At 43.6% G+C, this 21,590-nt stretch overlaps 1 protein-coding gene across 2 annotated transcripts in view; it reads left to right on the top strand.

Moving 5' to 3' along the window:
* prkn (parkin RBR E3 ubiquitin protein ligase) overlaps positions 1-16,508 on the top strand; it is a 49,550-nt gene extending 33,042 nt beyond the window's left edge. For both annotated transcript variants that reach the window (XM_056292069.1, XM_056292070.1), the window contains exons 9-12: positions 11,042-11,191; positions 11,825-11,911; positions 15,731-15,848; positions 16,106-16,508. In XM_056292069.1, the coding sequence (XP_056148044.1) occupies positions 11,042-11,191; positions 11,825-11,911; positions 15,731-15,848; positions 16,106-16,215 (465 nt within the window). In that variant the 3' untranslated portion in view covers positions 16,216-16,508. The remainder of the gene's footprint in view (positions 1-11,041; positions 11,192-11,824; positions 11,912-15,730; positions 15,849-16,105) is intronic.
* The last annotated feature ends 5,082 nt before the right edge of the window (positions 16,509-21,590 follow it).

The following is a 21,590-nucleotide window of genomic DNA, read 5'->3' on the forward strand; positions in this document are numbered from 1 at the left end:
CGACCCTGGACGGGGGGGGGGGGGGGGGGCTAAGGGCCCAGACACACCAAACCGACATCAGAGAACTAGTGGCGACGAAGACTGACAGGTCACCTCATGTCGCCTGCGTCTGGGCCAAAGAGTAGCACTTGAACGCACCACAAAGACTACAGCCAAAGGCCAACTAGCATGGTCTCATTTGTGTATTTCAAACGCTTTGCAAAATGGACACCTTTGATGTGGAAGAATATTGCAGAAGACTTTCAAGCTGTGGTGAGCGCTTCAGGTTGAAGAAGGAACAGTTGGGGGCTGGCTGTAGCCCAATATTATGAGATAGTCACTGGGTCTACATTAAAAGTGAATGAGGCTGCGCAGCTAATTGGGGATCGCCTAAATCTATCTGATCCAGAGAAGGAAGAGGCAGCCAGGCTCAAGCGAGAAGAGGAGAATATGAAGGTGAAAATGGAGAGAATTGTGCAAGAAAGGGAGCTGCTCCGGGTTAAATTTAAAAGAGGAGGAGCAAAAGACTGAGCAAGCCCGCCTGACACTAGAAAAAGACAAAAGTGCTGTCTCAGGACCCTGCTTTGCTGCAGGTCCCAGAAAGTCATTTGAATCCACTAGCTGTCTGAGGCTACGTTCAGTGCAACCGAAGTGGGTGTTTTCTTTGAAGCCTTTGAGAGGATTGCTGAAGAGATGAAATGGCCACGGAACAAGTGGACATTGCTGATTCAGGGGAGTTTGAAAGGGAGAGCTCAAGAAGCATTATGCCACTTTAGATGCCACGCAAAGTAAGGATTATGGTGTGGTAAAGAAAAATGTGCAAGCGGCGTATGAGTTAGTTCCAGAAGCGTACCGCTAGCAGTTCCGGTCCCTAAAAAGGAAAAGTGATGAATCATTTCTGGAGTTAGCTAAGAGACTGGAGTTGGTGTTCGGCAGGTGGCTGGCCTCTACTGGGACCGCCACTTTTGAAGGCGTCTGTGCAGTTGTGCGAATGGAACAGTTTAAAAGTGTGTACCCCAGCCCCTAGAAATATATCTTAATGAGCGGGACGAGAAATATCTCAGAAAAGCAGCCACATTAGCCAACCAGTATGAGCTAACACACCGTAGCATGTCTGATAGAGAAAGATCTTTCAGACAAGATAGGGAAGCTAAACGAGATCTTGGTGCGGCAGGGAAAAATGCTTCTGGCTTTAAGAAGTTTTCTGACTGACCCCAGCGGGTCCAGATTAAGTCTGAATGTATCTCTCCTCCTCATGAGTCAAGAAGAGTTGAGCGACCTCCTTGAACTGAGGTTTATTGCTTTTATTGTAATAAAAAAACAGTCACACGAAGTCTGTTTGCCAGAGGTTGCAGCACAAGTAGGCAAATAAACCCGTAGCTTGTGTAGGTGTTTTGCCTCAAGTACTAGAAACTAGTGGGTTTGTGGGTCTGTCTGAGGAGGAAGTACAAAAATATTGCATGGGTTTTGTATCTCAAAGTACAGTTGAAGTGTCTGGGGATGGTCCGGAGGTCCCAGTTAAGGTGCTTAGAGATTCTGGAGCACCTCATTCACTACTTCTGAAAGAAGTGTTGGATTTACCACCTTCCATTACCGCTGGGGTGTCGGTTGTGATCAAAGCAGTTGGTGACCTTTATGTTCCCACTCCTAAGCACAGATTTTTTTGTGAAAACGGAGGTGGTCACTAGGGTAGTGGCTGTGGGAGTTATAGACACCCTCCTAGTGAAAAGTATTACCTTCCTTTTAGGTAATGACCTGGCAGGCACTTGGTAGCACCCAAGTGACCCCGAAGACGTTCCGGCAGAGGTAGTTCAGAGTGAAAGTGTTACCCCTATTGTGCAGGAACAGCCATGTGAAGCACCACAAACTGTAACCTTAGAGCACCCTGAAGTTTTCACGGCTTGTGCCGTGACCAGATCTGGGTCATGGTCCCAGGAGCTGCGGGAGGCTCAGGTAAAGGAACCTCCTGTCGACCTGTCTAACACATTTTTGGCCCAGTTGGCTGGAATGGAGGAAGGCGGCCAGTTTACTAAAGAAGCTCTGATTAAAGCTCAGTGTAAGCAGCCCTCTATAGTGGCCCTCAGGAAGACAGGTATGTCATTCGAAGAAAGCCAAGAGGTAAGCACAGGGTACTATTTACATCATGATGTTCTAATGCAGTCCCAGGGTGCAATAGAGCGGTGCCATCAAACACTCAAGACTATGATAAAAGCCTAATGCATGGAGTGCCCCAAGGACTGGGATATGGCTATGCCTTTTCTGTTATTTGCCATTAGGGATGCCACTAATGAGTACAGGTTTCAGTCCATTTGATTTAGTCTATGGACATGAGGTCCGAGGACCACGCAAGATGATGGAGAGATTGCTCCAGTCAGCTCCTCAGAATGACACACTGCAGTATGTAGCCACATTTAAAGATAGACTGCAGTCAGCTTGTGCAGTGGCTAGACAGAATCTGCAGGCAGTGAAGGGCAAAATGAAACAGCACTATGACAAGAAAGCAGTACAGCGCACCTTTGCAGAGGGTGATAAATTGTTGGTATTGTTGACAATGAATCGGCCTAAGTTAGGGCTAAAATTTCGTGGCCCCTATACTGTGGTCAGGCATGTGGATGAGTACAACTACGTCGTTAGCACCCCAGAGTGTAGGCAGAAAACAAGGTTATGCCACATTAACCTGCTCAAACCCTACTTTATGCGGGATGCTGAAAGCCCTGTGTGTCTGGTAGTAACCATGGAGGGTGGTGAGCCTGATTTGGGGGTGGGGGGGCAGACAGTCCCAAACCCCTGGAACCAGTATCTGCTCGCTTACTCAATTTGGGGATTACTAGACAATCTTAGCCAGCACTTAGAGTACCTACAGCCTGAACTTGTACAAGACATCATGAAACTTCTAAAAAAGTACCCAGTTTTATTCAGGGACACCCCCGGTCTCACCAACCTAGTCTCCCATGAAGCAGATGCAGGGGATGTGGCTCTTATTAAGGAGAATCCTTATCGAATTCCACCCTACAGGCAAGATGCTGTTAAGGCTCAGCTGCAGTACATGTTAGAGATTGGGACTACTGAGAAGGAGACAAGTGTATTGTTCTCCCCTGGTACCAGTTCTTAAGCCAGATAATATTGTGCGTCCATGTGTCGATTTCATAAAGGTCAATAGTGTGACTAAGACAGATGCTTATCCCATCCCTTGGTAAGAGGATTGCATTGATCGAATTGGTCAGGCCAGCTTCGTATCCAAGTTTGATCTTCTAAAAGTATACTGGCAGGTGCCTGACTCACCAAGTGAAGCAAGTGTTGGCTTTTTGTACTGCTGATCAGTTATACCTGTGTCGAGTGTTACCTTTCGGCATGAAAAACGCCTCAGCAACCTTCCAAAAGTTGATGAACACTATTACAGCCAGGTTATTCAATGTGGTAACCTACATTGGGGATGTTGTTGTGTATAGCTCATCATAGACGGATCACATTGTGCATATTGATCAGCTTTTTGAGAGATTGGAAGCCGCTGGACTGGTTGTGAATCTCCCTAAGTACGAGTTTGGAAAGGGCCAAGTCACTTACCTAGGCCACTTAGTAGGAAGAGGATCAGTGAGATCTAGACAGGCTAAGGCACAGGCAATTGTGGATCTCCCGACTCTCAAAACAAAAAGGCAGTTAATGCACTTACTCAGGATAAGAGGATTTTACCGGCATTTTGTACCCAACTTCGCCGATGTGGTAGCTCCCCTAACCAACCTCTTGAAGAAAGGCGTAAAGTTTGTGGGGACACCTGAGTGTCAAAGTGCAGTAGAAAAAGTGAGAACTATCTTGTCATGCGAACCGGTGTTAAAAGCCCCTGATTTCTCTGTTCCATTCAGGCTGTCAACTGATGCTTCAGACCTAAGAATTGGAGCTGTCCTTCTGCAAGCAGATTCACAAGGAATCGAGAAGCCCATAGCCTATTAATCTAAAAAGTTGAACCGTCATTAGCGGCACAATCCAACCATCGCAAAGGAGGCATTAGCCCTGGTATTAGCCATACAGCACTTTGAGATATACGTGGCAGGTAGTCAGGAGTGTTTGGTTTATACAGACCATAACCCCCTTGTCTTCATTGAGAAGTTTAAAGGGAAGAACCAGAGGCTATTTAGGTGGAGTTTGGTGTTACAACCCTACAACCTCATGATCCAACACCTGCTGGGGAAGCAATGTCACGGCGGACACTTTGTTCAGAGGGTGAACCTCGCAGGCAGTGTCCAGGATAGTTTGGTGAAGGAAAACTGCTCTCATAAAGGCAGGGGGCCAGTTTATTAAGGCGATGACCGATAGGACTAGCGGTCTTTGAACAGAGTTCATTACCTATACTGTCGTTATATACGGGCCTTTGTGCCATAGATAAGACAGCTAATAATGGTAAACTTCACCTAATCTCTTCATGTAAATATTTATGTGTGTGTGTGTGTGTGTGCGTGTATATATATAAATAGCGTTTTTTTCCGAAACCGACCATCAATGGTGTTATAAGTGCTCAACTAATGAGGAGCGGAACATCAACACAGATACAGGAAATAAGAAGTTTTAATACATTGCAGTACAGGCCTGTTTCGTGCGATGTGCACTCATCAGCTGCGCGCACGAAACAGGCCTGTACTGCAATTTATTAAAACTTTTTTTCCTGTATCTGTGTTATATATATATATATATATATATATATATACACACTACCGTTCAAAAGTTTGGGATCACCCAAACAATTTCGTGTTTTCCATGAAAAGTCACACTTATTCACCACCATATGTTGTGAAATGAATAGAAAATAGAGTCAAGACATTGACAAGGTTAGAAATAATGATTTGTATTTGAAATAAGATTTTTTTTACATCAAACTTTGCTTTCGTCAAAGAATCCTCCATTTGCAGCAATTACAGCATTGCAGACCTTTGGCATTCTAGCTGTTAATTTGTTGAGGTAATCTGGAGAAATTGCACCCCGCGCTTCCAGAAGCAGCTCCCACAAGTTGGATTGGTTGGATGGGCACTTCTTTGAGCAGATTGAGTTTCTGGAGCATCACATTTGTGGGGTCAATTAAACGCTCAAAATGGCCAGAAAAAGAGAACTTTCATCTGAAACTCGACAGTCTATTCTTGTTCTTAGAAATGAAGGCTATTCCATGCGAGAAATTGCTAAGAAATTGAAGATTTCCTACACCGGTGTGTACTACTCCCTTCAGAGGACAGCACAAACAGGCTCTAACAGGTACTATTTAATGAAGATGCCAGTTGGGGACCTGTGAGGCGTCTGTTTCTCAAACTAGAGACTCTAATGTACTTATCTTCTTGCTCAGTTGTGCAATGCGGCCTCCCACTTCTTTTTCTACTCTGGTTAGAGCCTGTTTGTGCTGTCCTCTGAAGGGAGTAGTACACACCGGTGTGATGCTCCAGAAACTCAATCTGCTCAAAGAAGTGCCCATCCAACCAATCCAACATGTGGGAGCTGCTTCTGGAAGCGTGGGGTGCAATTTCTCCAGATTACCTCAACAAATTAACAGCTAGAATGCCAAAGGTCTGCAATGCTGTAATTGCTGCAAATGGAGGATTCTTTGACGAAAGCAAAGTTTGATGTAAAAAAAATCTTATTTCAAATACAAATCATTATTTCTAACCTTGTCAGTGTCTTGACTCTATTTTCTATTCATTTCACAACATATGGTGGTGAATAAGTGTGACTTTTCATGGAAAACACAAAATTGTTTGGGTGATCCCAAACTTTTGAACGGTAGTGTATATATATATATATATATATATATATATATATATATATATATATATATATATATATATATATACACTTAGCACAAAAAGTAAGGAAATTTGTGTTTGGTAAATTATTTCTTTATTTTAACAATAGTTCTTGGCAATAAATCGTATACTGTTGGAAAGCCTGTTTATTTCCCTTTTAAATGGTGCCACATTTGTAAGGAATGTGCATTTGTGGGATGAGCAGCAGAGCTGAGTATGTGGGTTGCACCCATGAAAAATTTGCCAAATCTTCTCTGCCAATGCCAAACAGCTTATTTGGCTGTTGCTATTGACTCTTGTTTTGAGCTTCTGGTACCCCGGGTGCTGACTATCAGGTGCCTGATATAAGATTTATTGCCAAGAAGCATTGTTACAACAAAGAAATAATCTACCAAACACAAATTTCCTTACTTTTTGTGCTAAGTATATATATATATATATATATATATATATATATCAACAAGGATACAGGAAAAAAGATTTTAATGCATAGCAGTACAGGCCTGTTTCGTGCGTCTCGCACTCATCAGCTGCTAATGTTTTTTTTCACTAAGAATCATACCGTTACATTGCCCAGCGTCACGCCCCTAATGTCGGTTGGACAGCGACCAATCAGATGGGGAAACATTCAAATTATAACAGCCAATGGGATAGGTACTTATGATGCACAGCATCCAATGGAGGGGTAGAAAACATTACAACCAATGGGACTGGGGTTTGTCTTGAAAAGCATTTAGGGGCCAGGGTACTGTTGAAATGGCGTGCATTAAAAATATAACAAGGTAACATGTGAATTATATATTGGGGTGGTGTTGGGGCACAGTTGGGAGGACAGGTAGTTAAAATATATATATATACATAGTATATATATATATTTAAAAACATATTTGAAATAGCATATTTTTAAAAAATCCATATTTAAAATAGCATATTTAAAATTGGCATATTTAAAAAAAAGCATATGTAAAAAACCTAATAAATGTCATATGTGTATCATCTAATGGGGAGGGGAGATAATAAAGACGTTTTACTTATAGTTACAAAGGGGATATTTTTTTCAGTGTCTACAACTGGTGGCCAATTCGTTTCTATTATTCAAGGTGGACATATCAGGTCTGCAAATAATAAAATACTTTTCTGCCAAGCACAGGTTACATCTCTTACCCCTAACTGAATATAAATTACCCATATAATTTTGTCATAGTAATTTTTATTATTATTGATTTGTATGGTGCTCATTATTGATTTGTATTTGGTGCCTAAAGTACAGTCCTGATTGATATTAACAGCGAATTACACTTCCTTTTGTTATGTGACCTTTATTTGAAAAACTCTGGTCTCCCATGATGCTGTGCGCTGCTGCGAGAAAACGGCAGAACGCTCACGTTCGCTATACACAGAACGAATTCACAACTTATAATTCATTGATCATCATCATTTATTTAGCACCTAGCTGGAAGGCGAACAGGTACGAGTGCCAATTGACTGTTTGATTCGAATTTCGTTATGTTTTTATTTACAATGTGTTCTTTGTGATTTGGATATCGCTAATGATAAGCTAATGCTAGCTAGTGCTATGCACCCCGTACTGGTGGCTAGCTATGGGGGAAACGTGGTTGCACAAATAATTGAATGATTGTTTTATGTATATGCGTTCAGCTCTTACGGTGGTTCTATGGTGTGTCTACGGTGTGACTAGTAAAATGCTGCAATAAATGGTCTGATACCGCACCACGGACCCATCAGTCGTTATTGGAGTGCATCGTCTGAATAAAGTCCGGCTGGAATGCTACACTGAATATGCACTACTCTTTGAAAGGATTTCCCACGAGACAGAATAACTGATATTCTTGTCTACCAATGACCAAATGTGGCGGCTTAAGGCCGTTGCATTTTTCGCATGCTCATTTCTGAAGCTACTTATATGGCCGTTAAACCTAATTTTAAAAGGGCCCTCTGCTAATCCCACGTAAGTGTCTACATTGTGGTTATATTTTCTTGTCACTGATGCCTGGTAGATGACTCCCTCTATCTGGCATTTTCCTTCTAGAGGACACGATGTCACCCGGCATTTGCAGTTGGAGGTGTTTGGTTGTGGTGAGGGGGTCTGTGCCTTGGCCATGATGCTTATGTTGTGGGATGAAATAACCTGTTGGACATTTGGCATGCAGCTGTAGCTCATTTTGACAGTGTTTTTGTTGAATATTTTTCTCAATTGGTGGTCTGGGGTAAATCACTCATCCAAAAGTTTGAAAAATTGTTTTCCAATATTAGAGGCCACGGTGTCGCTGTAGGGAGGATTGGTGTTGTTATAAGTGCTCAACTAACGAGGAGTGGAATATCAATACTGATACAGGGAAAAAAACTTTTTTTCTTGTATCAGTATTGATATATACTATAGTGTTAGATTTGTCTCTAAAAGACTCTTGTAGTTAAGGTCTCCAGTAGGCAATTTTGTAGTTCTAGGTTTAATGAAGGAAGACCAGGAATTTTTAAGAAAATATATGAAAGGCTTTATTATAAAAAGGTGAGAAAAAAAATCTTTGTATATGTATCTTTTGGGTTGTTGGTTTTTTTTGGGGGGGGGTTTCCCCCAAAAGGGGGAGGGACTGTTACGGATATGATTTGGGGTCTTTCTTTCCCTTTCCATTCTATCTTTTGTGCAGAGCTGATTGTAAACATGAGATGCCAGAGCTATGCTTATTACTGTGTTGTGTGCTGTGTAACACCTGGGAGATAAAAAAAAAACCAACTACAAATCCCAGTGCAGCAGGTTTCCTGAGTGTGGCGTCACGTCCTGCCCATTCATTTGGCAGGAATGGCTGATTGATAATTGACCTTTTGCAAAGTCCTGCTCCCCCCTTAGTTACTGTTGCTATGTCCGTCACACTTTTCAGAACCATCCAGGAAGTAGCCGGAAAACCCCAAAACATGAAGGAAGAAATCAGCGCATTCCAGAGAAAATAATTGATGTATTTTGGAGTAATTCATCCTTAATATCATTCCGTGAAAGGCAGAAGGGGATACAGTATGCAGGAGGGATACATTCAGAATATTAAAAGTAAAACTGACTTGCGTGGACTCCGGGCTGCCGGGTGCGACTGTAATTGAGGGTAAAGCTTACTGGTCGCAATCAAAGAATGAGAAACCCCATTACCTAATTCTGAAATACATTGTGGACCACTTGTGGTCTTGCACTGTAGGGTAAGTTAAATATTTCAGCTATTATTGGAATATTTTTCATAATCCATTGTCAACACTGTATTCTAGTGTTGACTTTGGCCAAGGTACCCCATGGCGTTCTTTTATCCAGGCTTCTTCGGGGGTTCTATATGGGCTCCTGGGGGTTGGAGGTTCGGCCAGGGACATGCCCTGGGGTCGGGGAACTGCCCCATGATTATTTTTTTTTACCTTTGGACCAGAACCGGTATTTCAACAAAATAAGGCAAACAAGATGCCTCCGCGGCTGGGATGACTTTGCTGAACGGCTGGTCCCCGCCTTGAGCTCACAGAGGGGGAGAAACGTTTAAAATAGGCCGGATATGAGGAGATCAGACTGGCCAGAGACCATCCCAGCCGACCCTCCCCGCGGGTCTTTATGCTCTGAAATGAAAGGCAGAACCTGGCTAACCTGTGACTACCATAACAAAGTTATGTTAGTGGGCTAGCTATCATTAGCTAAAATTGAATTCGGTTTCTCTGGTCACAGACTAAGTTGGTTGCGTTCATCAGGTACATTAATAATGTTATTTTGTTAGTCAGTAATGCGTTGATATGTTGATAATGGTAATAATCATTGTGTGGATGAAAGTAACAGTAATAATATGTTAGCTATATTAGCTATCGATAATAGGTAATAAGTAGCAAGCTTAGCTTGGAGCAGACAAAGGTATTTTTGTTGATTTTGGATGGATTAAGCTGGCCATGGGGTCTGCTATACTGTTAAATCCATTGCTGACATTGCACTTCTTGCATTTTGGGTTTCGCGAAGGGAAAGCAAATTACACCCCCTCCAAACTTTTCAGATATCTGGTATCTGTCTGATTTGCAGATCCCATAGGCACACCGTTTCAGCACTTTGCTGTCTGTTTGAAAGCTTGACGAACCTCCCTCACATAGAAACCATTGCTAAGGTAGGATTGGACAAGCACCTTTCTGGGGCGGTACTTGGTGAAAGGTCAATTGGTCACCACCGGCCGGCACATGAAGTTAGAGCAGTGTTTCCCAACCCAGTCCTCAAAGAACCCCTATCCTGTAGATTTTCTTTGCAACCCTGAATAGGTACCTGTTTGTAGTTATTCAACCAATCAGCAATGAATTATGTCAGATGTTGCACACCTTGCATAATTAAGTGCTATGAGATGATTGGTTGAGTAAGTACAAGCAGGGCTACCTACTATGCAGGGTTACAATGAAAATCTGCAGGATAGGGATTCCTTGAGGACTGGGTTGGGAAATGCTGAGTTAGAAAACCGTATGGCACACACTCAACAGAAGGAACAGCATTTCTACGCCGCTCTCAACTACAAACAAAACTTGGAACACCATCTAAAACGAACAAGACTGGCTGCTCACGGAAGCTGGGCTTGCATTCTTCGGACCACTGAGAGGAGATGTCCTCGCCGGATCCCGAACCGGTTTATGGCTGCAGTGATGGTATCAGCTGTGTTTGGTTTTCTCTCCATTTCACGTTGTGCTACTGCAGTGACAAGCAAGCTCCAGTTGTGTGCTTCTCGTGGCTGTACCATAACACCTGCAGTCAGTTGAGACTGAAGAGGTCACTTAGATGAGTGATGAATCCTTCATCTCAATAAACGTTGTATCCAGTTAAACTGATTCAACTTTCTGTGATCTTCTTATCTGGATTATTGAGCATGCATCAAGACACCTTGTGTGGTTTGGTTTGTTGTTATTTATGTCTGAACATGAGAGGGTAGCACTGATCTAGAATGACACAAACTTGGTCAGTAAGTCAGCACAAATGTAAAGCTGCTGGATGTTGAGTTTGAATACTTATACATATGTAAGTATAAAGATTTGTTTTCAGACTGAGTGGTGAATAAAATGTGGAGTTTACTGAGCAATGATCAAAGTAAAATAAAGTGCTTGTTTTTTTATTTTCTGTCAGCGACATGATTATCATGGTAAAACCTTTACACTTTCCTAAACATATATATAGGTGGAGGTGTGTTATACATCTGTTTTCTCTCTTTCCCTTTCAATCATCCTCTCTCTCTCTCTCTCTCTCCCTGTCACTCACTTCCATCGTCTGTCTGTCTCAGTATGAGCGCTACCATAGTTACGGAGCAGAGGAGTGTGTGTTTGCGATGGGGGGTGTCTTTTGTCCAGCCCCCGGCTGTGGTGCCGGCCTTCTCCCAGAGGAGGACAGCAGGAGAATCCAGTGTGAGAGGAGCAATGGACTAGGCTGTGGGGTGGGACATACACACACTCTCTCTCACTCTCTCTCTCTCTCTCTCTCTCTCTCTCTCTCTCTCTCTCTCTCTCTCTCTCTCTCTCTCTCTCTCTCTCTCTCTCATAAGGCAGGAAGGGACCAGTCAGGCCCTGATTTCACTTTATCATATTAATTAAAGCTCATTACAGCCTCATGCGGTGACACATGGGTGAGGTGGGCAGGAGAGCGAAAGAGTAACACTAGTGAACGGGTGATCAGGAGAGGTCAGGGGTCAGAAATCCTAATCAGATTTAGGTCTGTATCTCTGTCTTTCACACACCCAGCTGGTTGTCAGTGTGTCTGGTCTGATGGTTGGTTGTATTGGGTGAATGTGATATTACTGAGATGATTCTATTGATAGTAAATGTATCAGTGTGTTATCAAAACGATCCAAGTCTTACATTACATATAATATGTAACTGCACTGCAAGTAGTTAATTAAATGGAATTAGAATTGATTTTTAAATTAGATCATGGTACACTGTAAGTAATGTGATATATTATGATACATGATGTTGTAAAGATCACGACTTAAAGATTATGGACATTATTATGATCATCTGATACTTATGGCTTTCATCATCTTATGTTCTACTCTGCCTTGTGTGCGTAGTTTGTCTTTTGTAGAAATTGTCGAGAGGAGTACCATGAAGGGGCGTGTCAAGTGCAATTGGCTCCGCCCACATGTGGAACCTCACAGGTGAGAGAGCCAGTCGGTGTCCTCGGGGTCTACCAACATGATAATGTGGGGGTTGCTTTAAAGTCTACTAAATAATTTTAAAAGTATTTCAAAATATGGGCGCCTCCATAGCTGAATGGTGACAGCGCATACCACATGGCCACATGGGTGCAGCCATCGCCAGTTCGATTCCAGTTGGCGACCTTTGTTGCATGTCATACCCTCTCTCTCTCTCCCATTTCCTGTCTGCCTCTAAACTATCGCTGTCTAATAAAGGTAAAGAAGTATTTCAAAATGTATCAGAATCATGTTAATTGGCCGTGTAGGTTTGCACATACATGGACTTTGACTCCGGTTTCATGACTCTGTGTACTTAACATAGAATAACAACACTACAACACAACAATCTTCAGATATATACACAAGGAATGACTTATACAAGTGAAATAAGAGGTGCTAAAAGTGCAATGGTGCAGAGAATATATCAGAGATGCTGAAATAGATGTAGTAAATAAAACACTTAAAAGTATTTTATTCCAGTTTAGAAACAAACAGCATAAATCTGTGAACAGAAAGATGGAGATGAGAGAAGAGAATGAGAAACAGAGGGAGAGAGACAGCAGGAGAGGGAGAGAGAGAGGAGGGGGTGGTCTTAGATCAGACAAACCAACCACTACGCTACTCCCCCCCCCCCCCCCCCAAACAGGCTCCCCAACCGTCCAGAGGAGGCACTAGTACAGCAACCAGGACACATACCCACATCCGGCTTGCCACCTGGACATATACCCACATCCGGCTTGCCACCTGCAGACACCGCCAATTGTGTCGCTAGGGACGCCCAACCAAGCCAGAGGTAACACGGGGATTCGATCCAGCGAGCCCCGTGTCGGTAGGCAACGGAATATACCTCCGCCGGACCCGGACAACCAATAATAACCAAATTTTAAGCCAGTATGAAGATTGCCTAACAATTCTTGCTCATCTTTCAATCCAGACGTGTGTGGCTAAGTGACACCGCTCCATCACACACAGTTGAAACCAGCGAGCTTCAAATCCATCATTGCACAACGGGTCAATTTTCAACGTAATGCAGGACACAAGCACCTAAAAGATATAATAATAAACTTTATTTATATCGCACCTTTCTAAACAGCGTTACAAGGTGCCTTACACAACAGGATAAAATAATGCACATAGTCAAGATAAAACAACAAAATACTATAAAAATATAGGACATAATGCCAGATCTGCTCCACAGAACAAGGTAAAATACAGTCAGGATAAAAAATCACAGGAGCATAATTAAAACACAGAGAATTAGAGCCGATAAAACAAGGATTATGATGAAAACAAAATACAGTGAAAGAAAAAGATATAAAAAAATAAAATTATAAAAATGAATGTAAAATTATATGCTATAAACAATATAAAAGTGTATGGTATGGTATGTGGTGAAAAGTCAAATAATGTTCAGACTATCTTGTAGTAATTCATCAAACACCCCTATGAGACGTGTAAGAGATTAATGACACACATGTGGTTTATAAAACGGTGTGTGATAGAATGTGTCTTGTGTTCAGGCGGGTCGAAGGTCAAACTGAGGCTCTCAGGAAAAACACTTGACAGGAAGGATCTGAAAACATGTCATCACATCAATATCTTATAGAAATATATGAGAGGTCAAATATCAATTCCGTCCTGCACACCACCGTTTACTGAGACGGAAAATGTGCTGCAATACTGAATGATCCTGTCTGTCTGTCTCTCTACCTCCCTCTCACCCTTTTGTCTCTGTCTTTCTAAGCTTTGTGTGTCATCTCACCTCTATTATACAGCAGTATTACTCTCACAGAATTCCATGACGTTATAAACTATGCCGTCTGCGCCATTAGTTCATACTGCCTCCTGCTGTTGTGAAGGCGGAACAGCACATGCATTTATTCCATGGCCTGGCGGTCTGTCCAGGGTGTCTCCCTGCCTGCCGCCCAATCACTGCTGGGGATAGGCTCCAGCATCCCCGCGACCCTGACAGCAGGATAAGTGGTTTGGGTAATGGATGGATGGATGGATCATAGAGCGGCTTCAGATGAACCGCTTCATACACTCACCGGCCACTTTATTAGGCACACCTGTCCAACTGCTCGTTAACGCAAATTTCTAATCAGCCAATCACATGGCAGCAACTCAGTGCATTTAGGCATGTAGACATGGTCAAGACGATCTGCTGCAGTTCAAACCAAGCATCAGAATGGGGAAGAAAGGTGATTTAAGTGACTTTGAACGTGGCATGGTTGTTGGTGCCAGAGGGGCTGGTCTGAGTATTTCAGAAACTGCTGATCTACTGGGATTTTCACGCACAACCATCTCTAGGGTTTACAGAGAATGGTCCGAAAAAGAGAAAATATCCAGTGAGTGGCAGTTCTGTGGGCAAAAATGCCTTATTGATGCCAAGAGGTCAGAGGAGAATGGCCAGACTGGTTCGAGCTGATAGAAAGGCAACAGTAACTCAAATAACCACTCATTACAACCGAGGTATGCAGAAGAGCATCTCTGAACACACAACACGTCGAACCTTGAGGCAGATGGGCTACAGCAGCAGAAGACCACACCGGGTGCCACTCCTGTCAGCTAAGAACAGGAAACTGAGGCTACAATTCGCACAGGCTCACCAAAATTGGACAATAGAAGATTGGAAAAACGTTGCCTGGTCTGATGAGTCTCGATTTCTGCTGCGACATTTGGATGGTAGGCTCAGAATTTGGCGTCAACAACATGAAAGCATGGATCCATCCTGCCTTGTATCAACGGTTCAGGCTGGTGGTGGTGGTGTAATGGTGTGGGGGATATTTTCTTGGCACACTTTGGGCCCCTTAGTACCAATTGAGCATCGTGTCAACGCCACAGCCTACCTGAGTATTGTTGCTGGCCATTTCCATCCCTTTATGACCACAGTGTTCCCATCTTCTGATGGCTACTTCCAGCAGGATAACGCGCCATGTCATAAAGCTCGAATCGTCTCAGACTGGTTTCTTGAACATGACAATGAGTTCACTGTACTCAAATGGCCTCCACAGTCACCAGATCTCAATCCAATAGAGCACCTTTGGGATGTGGTGGACCGGGAGAGTCGCATCATGGATGTGCAGCCGACAAATCTGCAGCAACTACGTGATGCTATCATGTCAATATGGACCAAACTCTCTGAGGAATGTTTCCAGTACCTTGTTGAATCTATGCCACGAAGGATTAAGGAGGTTCTGAAGGCAAAAGGGGGTCCAACCCGGTACTAGCAAGGTGTACCTAATAAATTGGCCAGTGAGTGTATGCTGGTCATCCCTCCACATCAGACAGTGAAGTTGTTCATATCTTTTCCGCATGGCTAAAATCAAGAGCAGGACCAGCAGCTATGTGTCGCAGAGAGGCCTGAGATTATAAGCAGGAAGTCTTTGTAATCGCCATGTGAAGAGTCAAACAAACATGGATAAGGACAGACACTCAGGGGATTTTCTCTTGAAGCTGTTCACTGTGGTTGGTCAACAACCAACATGACGGCTGAAGTTGTTTGTGTGAGGAATGAACTGATAGAATTTGCAGACGACATGAAACACCGGCCACACCATACCTGGTCAGTCACTGATGCCGCCCCTCATGGCCTGGCCATCAGAAATGAGCTTTCCAATGACGTTTGATGGTCTGTACAGTCCTGTCCTCTCTTTTAATAGTCATATGACTTCCTACCAGCAGGTGTCAGGGTTGGTTTCACAGCCAGTCAGAGTGTGAGAATCACTTCCTGTCAGCTTCTCTTGTCTGGTTGTCTGAATTCTCCTCCCTACTCCTTAGGGTTATGTGGTGGATGAGGAGGCAGCGCTGAGGGCCAGATGGGAGCGAGACTCCCAGCAGACGATCCAGGAGACCACCAGACCCTGTCCCCAATGTAGAGTCCCTGTGGAGAAAAATGGTACATACAGACACACAAATGCAAATACACACACATTTATACACACACATTCGATGATAAAACTTGTAAATGTAGGTAGAGTTGTAATATGATGTAATGTTCTCTCTTTTTTTCTTTCTTTGTCAATCTTTCTCTCACTCCCTTCCCTTCTATCTCTCCCTATCTGTCCATCTGTGTGTGTGTGTGTGTGTGTGTGTGTGTGTGTGTGTGTGTGTGTGTGTGTGTGTGTGTGTGTGTGTGTGTGTGTGTGTGTGAAGGTGGTTGTATGCACATGCAGTGTCCCAGGTCTCAGTGCAGGTTTGAATGGTGTTGGCTGTGTGGTGTCCAGTGGAACAGGGAGTGTATGGGAAACCACTGGTTTGGCTGAGAGAGAGCATATGATTCTGGGAAGACTCATTGCTCCAAATCACTTCCTGTTAGATTTCTGTTTCATCGGCTCAACTTCTTTTTAACAGGACAATCTTTTTTTCTGTTGTGTTTCTGTACATTGGAAACAGCAGTACTTAGTTTCATTGTAAAGAAATGGAGATAAACTGGTTTAACTGTCTGTTGAATACACACCTTGAAACAATCATAGAATAAAAACCAGTTTTTATCTGTATGTATGTGTATGTATTTGTGTGTGTGTGTGTGTGTGTGTGTGTGTGTGTGTGTGTCAGTCTAAATAAATACAGCAAAGGAACTCTTAGTGTTGAGATCCCTCCATTCATTATCCAAACTGCTTTATCCTGCTCTCAGCGTTGTGGGGATGCTGAAGCCTATCCCAGCGGTCATTGGCGGCAGGCGGGCAGACACCCTGGACAGGCCAACAGGCCATCACGGGCCGATACCCACAGAAATAAATCTAGGGACAATTTATATGGCCGATTCACCTGATCTACATGTCTTTAGACTGTGGGGAAAACCGGAGCACCCGGAGGAAACACACACAGACACAGGGAGAACATGCAGAGGATGATCCCCAAGTTTGGAATACCCCGGGGCTCAAACCCAGGACTGCTGTGAGGCGACCGTGCTAACCACTGTGCCACCGTGCCGCCCAGTGTTGGATCATCCGTTTCCATCTCTTCCTGTTCTCTGCATCCTCCTGTCTACCCAGCCATCTGAATGTCCTCTGTCACCACATCCGGCTCTCACCTCCACACTCCTACCCTTCTTCCTCTCCCGCTGCTTCTTCACATGCCTTCCCCCTGTCCTTCTGCTTCACCCAACAGTAGCATAGTTTCCACCGGCACCCTGCTGGCCAACAGCACCGGTGGTGGTCGTTGGTAACCCAGGCCTCGACAGATCTGGTATGGAAATCTGATTTATGATCCGCATATTTTATTTGGCAAAGATTTTACACTGAATGCCCTTCCTGGCGCAATCCTCCCCATTTATCCGGGCTTGGGACCGGCACTAAGAATGCATTGGCTTGTGCATCCTCAGTGTTCATTGGAACTTGAATATTGTTAATTTATTCTCTGTATTCTATACCTCCTTCATCCACATCAGAGTGACAGACAGCTGGAGTCTATCCAAGCATGCAACTTGGCAGGAAGCAGGGATACATTCTGGATAGTTCATCAGTCTATCATATAACACATATATACACACACACACACACACACACTAATACATCATTCATCTCCACTGACAATTTAGAGACTGCTGAACAGATATTGAGACTGATATTTTCTAGTTTAAAAGGTAGAATTCAGTTTTTATAATTCTCATTTTAAAAGTGCTCTCCCTAGTTCAGCTTCTATGATTCTGATTGCTGATCAGATACTCATTTACGTACAGCCAGTCAGACCAAGTCATCAAAATATGAAACCCCACCCACCCTCACCACCATCCCTTTCATATACTTGTCACTCAGAGTTTAGACTATGAATATTACTGAGGACTAGGCTACTTCTTCTCTCTTCTCCTCTCCCATCTTCTCCCCTTATCTTGTCTTGATCTTAAGTCAACTCTTAACTTTCTTCTATACATAGATAGAAAGATATAAACTTAGCACAAAAAGTAAGGAAATTTGTGTTAAGTAGATTATTTCTTTGTTGTAACAATGCTTCTTGGCAATAAATCTTATATCGGGCACCTGATTGTCAGCACCCGGGGTACCAGAAGCTCAAAACAAGAGTCAATAGCAGCAGCAAAATAAGCTGTTTGGCATTGGCAGAGAAGATTTGGCAAATTTTTCATGGGCGCAACCCACATACTCAGCTCTGCTGCTCATCCCACAAATGCATGTTCCTTACAAATGTGGCCCCATTTAAAAGGTAAATAAACAGGTTTTCCAACGGTATAAGATTTATTACCAAGAAGCATTGTTACAACAAAGAAATAATCTGCAAAACACAAATTTCCTTACTTTTTGTGCAAAGTATATATACACACAAGAGATACAGACAGAAATTCAAACACAAAAATACACACAAAGACACACACATAAAACTACAATAGAATCAAAAATACAAAATATACATGTCCTCTAACAGGTTAACAGGTTTATACCATTTCCAGGATAAACACACACACACAAACACACACACACACACACACACACACACACACACACAGGGAGGTCAGAGATCATTCCAACACAGTCCTGCGGGGCTGATGATAGGCCATGGCTGTGGATACTAATAATAATAATTAATAATGATGTATTTTATTTAAAGGCGCCTTTCATCACACTAAAGGTCATCTTACAACAAATACAGTAAAAGCAGTAAAAACATTATTGCAGTCAACAACAAAACATGCAATAATAGCATACATCAGCAGGAGATAAAAGATGAAGTTGGTGCTGTTAAAGTGAGTATGCTAGTTTCAAAAGGTGGGTTTTAAGAGCAATTCTGAGTTTTGTAGTGGAGTCCAGTGTGCAAATGTGACGGAGAATGGTGTTCCAGAGTTTAGGTGCAGCATAGGAGAAAGCCCTGGCACCCATTGTGCTGAGGTTGATGGCTGGTAGTGCCAATAGACCTGCTGGTAAAGACCGCAGGGAGCAAGATGGAGTGTAAGTCTGAAGGAGGTCTGTGAGGTAAGCAGGGGATAGATTATGAAGAGCTTTGAATGTTGATAATATAATTTTCAAGTTAATCTGCTGTGACACAGGAAGCTAGTGTAATTCAATCAGTAGGGGAGAGACATGGTCAGTGGACTTTGAGTGTGTAATAATCCGTGCTGCAGAATTCTGGATGAGTTGAAGTCGGTGAATAAGTTTGCTGGGCATGCCTGCCAGGATCGCATTACAGTAGTCAATGCATGATGTGACCAAAGCATTGACTAAGACTTCCGTAGAGTGTTGTGTTAAAGCGGGCATAGTCTGGAGTTGTTCGCAGATGGAAAAAAGCAATCCGAGAGACATTGTTTATATGACTGGAAAAGGAAAGGGTACTTACTATCTAGGATAACACCAAGGCTCTTAGCCTGAGAGCAGACAGCTGTGGTAGCTCCAGCAATGGAGAGTGAGCAAATATTTGTTTTTGAGAGTGTAGATACTAGACTCTGTGGTGGCTGAGTTGAAGATGCTAAGATATTCATTGGGAGTGACGAAGAAGGACAGGATTATGAATAAACATTTTTGAGGGACAGCTCAGTTTGGACGGTTTGGAGACAAAACGAGAGGCAAGATTGAGATGGTTTGGACATGCGGAAGAGAGATGCTGGCTATATTGGGAGAAGGATGCTGAATATGGAGCTGCCAGGGGAGAGGAAAAGATGAAGGCCAAAGAGGAGGTTTATGGATGTGGTGAGGGAGGACATGCAGGTGGCTGGCATGACAGAAGAAGATGCAGAGGACAGGAAGAGATGGAAACGGATGACCTGTGATGGTGACCTATAATGGGAGCAGCCGAAAGTAGTAGTTGTAGCAGAGAGTGTAGATATTATACCTCTCTGTTTTAAAATTACTCTGAATTTGCTCATTTCTGAATTAATCCAGTAAAAATTAGCTGTTTTCTGGATGAGGTGAATCATCGCATACCAAGAACAAAGGCCTGGATGAGGATGACAAGGACGACAAAGGTGATCATGACATCACAGATGGAGGGTTCAAATGCCACATCATCATCACCAGCCGTCACTCGGGGTTGAGTGTGACTGCCCTCCCTTTATGTCCTTGTGGGTATCCTTGCGGGAGGACAGCTGTGCGTGACAGCTTTTTACGTGGAGTGGCTGATGCACCTGCAGTCACCACATGGTCCTTGGCAGGGGGTGGCCAGAGTCCAATGGCATGGAGAACCAAGACAATTTGGGACCACCCTCTGTTGCAGCCTTCATCCGCCTTCACTGCTGTTGTGACCTGGAGACATCTTCCGCCAGTTCCGCCGTTGAGGTCTTTCTTGGTTCACGCTTTGTCTGGAACCCCCCCCCCCCTGACCTTTCCACCTTGAGTGACTTTACCAGGAGCCAAGCTCCAGATGACATAACTCTTGGGATCATTGGTAGACACAAGCTTCTCTCCCACGACAAAGTGGTGATCCAGGAGAAGAAATGCCACCATCTGAACAGGAAGCTACTGGTTCACTTCAGACAGCTGGCCGCTAGTGGCCGTGACACAGACCAGGTGGGACATATTATGGGATGGCTCAATGGGAAGGCTCAGAAAAGATTCTGGATTACTGTCTGATACAAAGACCAGACTCGCAATTGGTTGCTAGGATATGACCCTTTTTTTGGGGGGGGGGGGGGGTTGAGCATCGTTGACCCAGAATTTGATCCTGAACAGCAACTCTGTATGTGTGTGTGTGTGTGTGTGTGTGGGGGGGGTTGACATCCAGTATTTGAGTGATGTAATCTCAGAAGGAGCAGATCCAAACAACACAAAGAAACATATGCAAGCAGTCCTACATGAGGTACAACCTCATCTACACCTCCTCTACTTCTCTGTTCCCACTTCTCATCACTCAATTGGCGAAACTTGATTTATATTTTCATGTTTTTACATTTGGTTCAGAAATAGAATGTAATGTTTTTTATATAAGAGCAGAGTTAAGATAGGGAGAATAACTGTATATTACCTAATGAAAGACATGCACAGCGTAAACTGACGCTGAATTAGCTGATGGACGGTTGGAGGTGTGTTTATGTATGGTCAAAGGTAAGGTTGGACTCAGTGAATGCGTATAATAAAAAGTAACAAAAAAAAAAAATTAACAACCAAAATGCTGATGCACCAGCCAATCGAAGAGAGAAGGACAACAGCTGTATCAGCGTAAACCAGTGGTGATTCCATACGTGGCGGGAGAGTCAGAACAGTTGAGATGTGTATTTTCGTTTCTTTTTTTCCCCCTTTTTCTGCTCAATTGTACCCGTCCTATTACTCCTCTCTTCGAGCCATCCCGGTCACTGCTCCACCCAATCTGCCGATTCGGGGAGGGCTGCAGACTACCACATGCCTCCTCCGATACATGTGGAGTCACCTGTCTTTTGTTTTCACCCAACAGTGAGGAGTTTTGCCAGGGGGATGTAGCGCATGGGAGGATCACGCTATTCCCCCCAGTACCCCCCCCCGAACAGGCACCCCGACCGACCAGAGGAGGTGCTAGTGCAGCAACCAGGACACATACCCACATCTGGCTTCCCACCCGCAGACACGACCACTTGTGTCTGTAGGGACGCCCAGCCAAGCCGGAGGTAACCTGGGAATTCAAACCGGCATTCCCAGCGTTGGTGGGCAATGGAATTGACTGCTACGCTACCTGGACGCCCTAAGAAGCGTATTTCTTTTCTAAACACTACGTCTCAGTTGCT

The sequence above is a fragment of the Lampris incognitus genome, chromosome 13 (assembly GCF_029633865.1).
Source record: "Lampris incognitus isolate fLamInc1 chromosome 13, fLamInc1.hap2, whole genome shotgun sequence".
Lineage (NCBI taxonomy): Eukaryota > Metazoa > Chordata > Actinopteri > Lampriformes > Lampridae > Lampris > Lampris incognitus.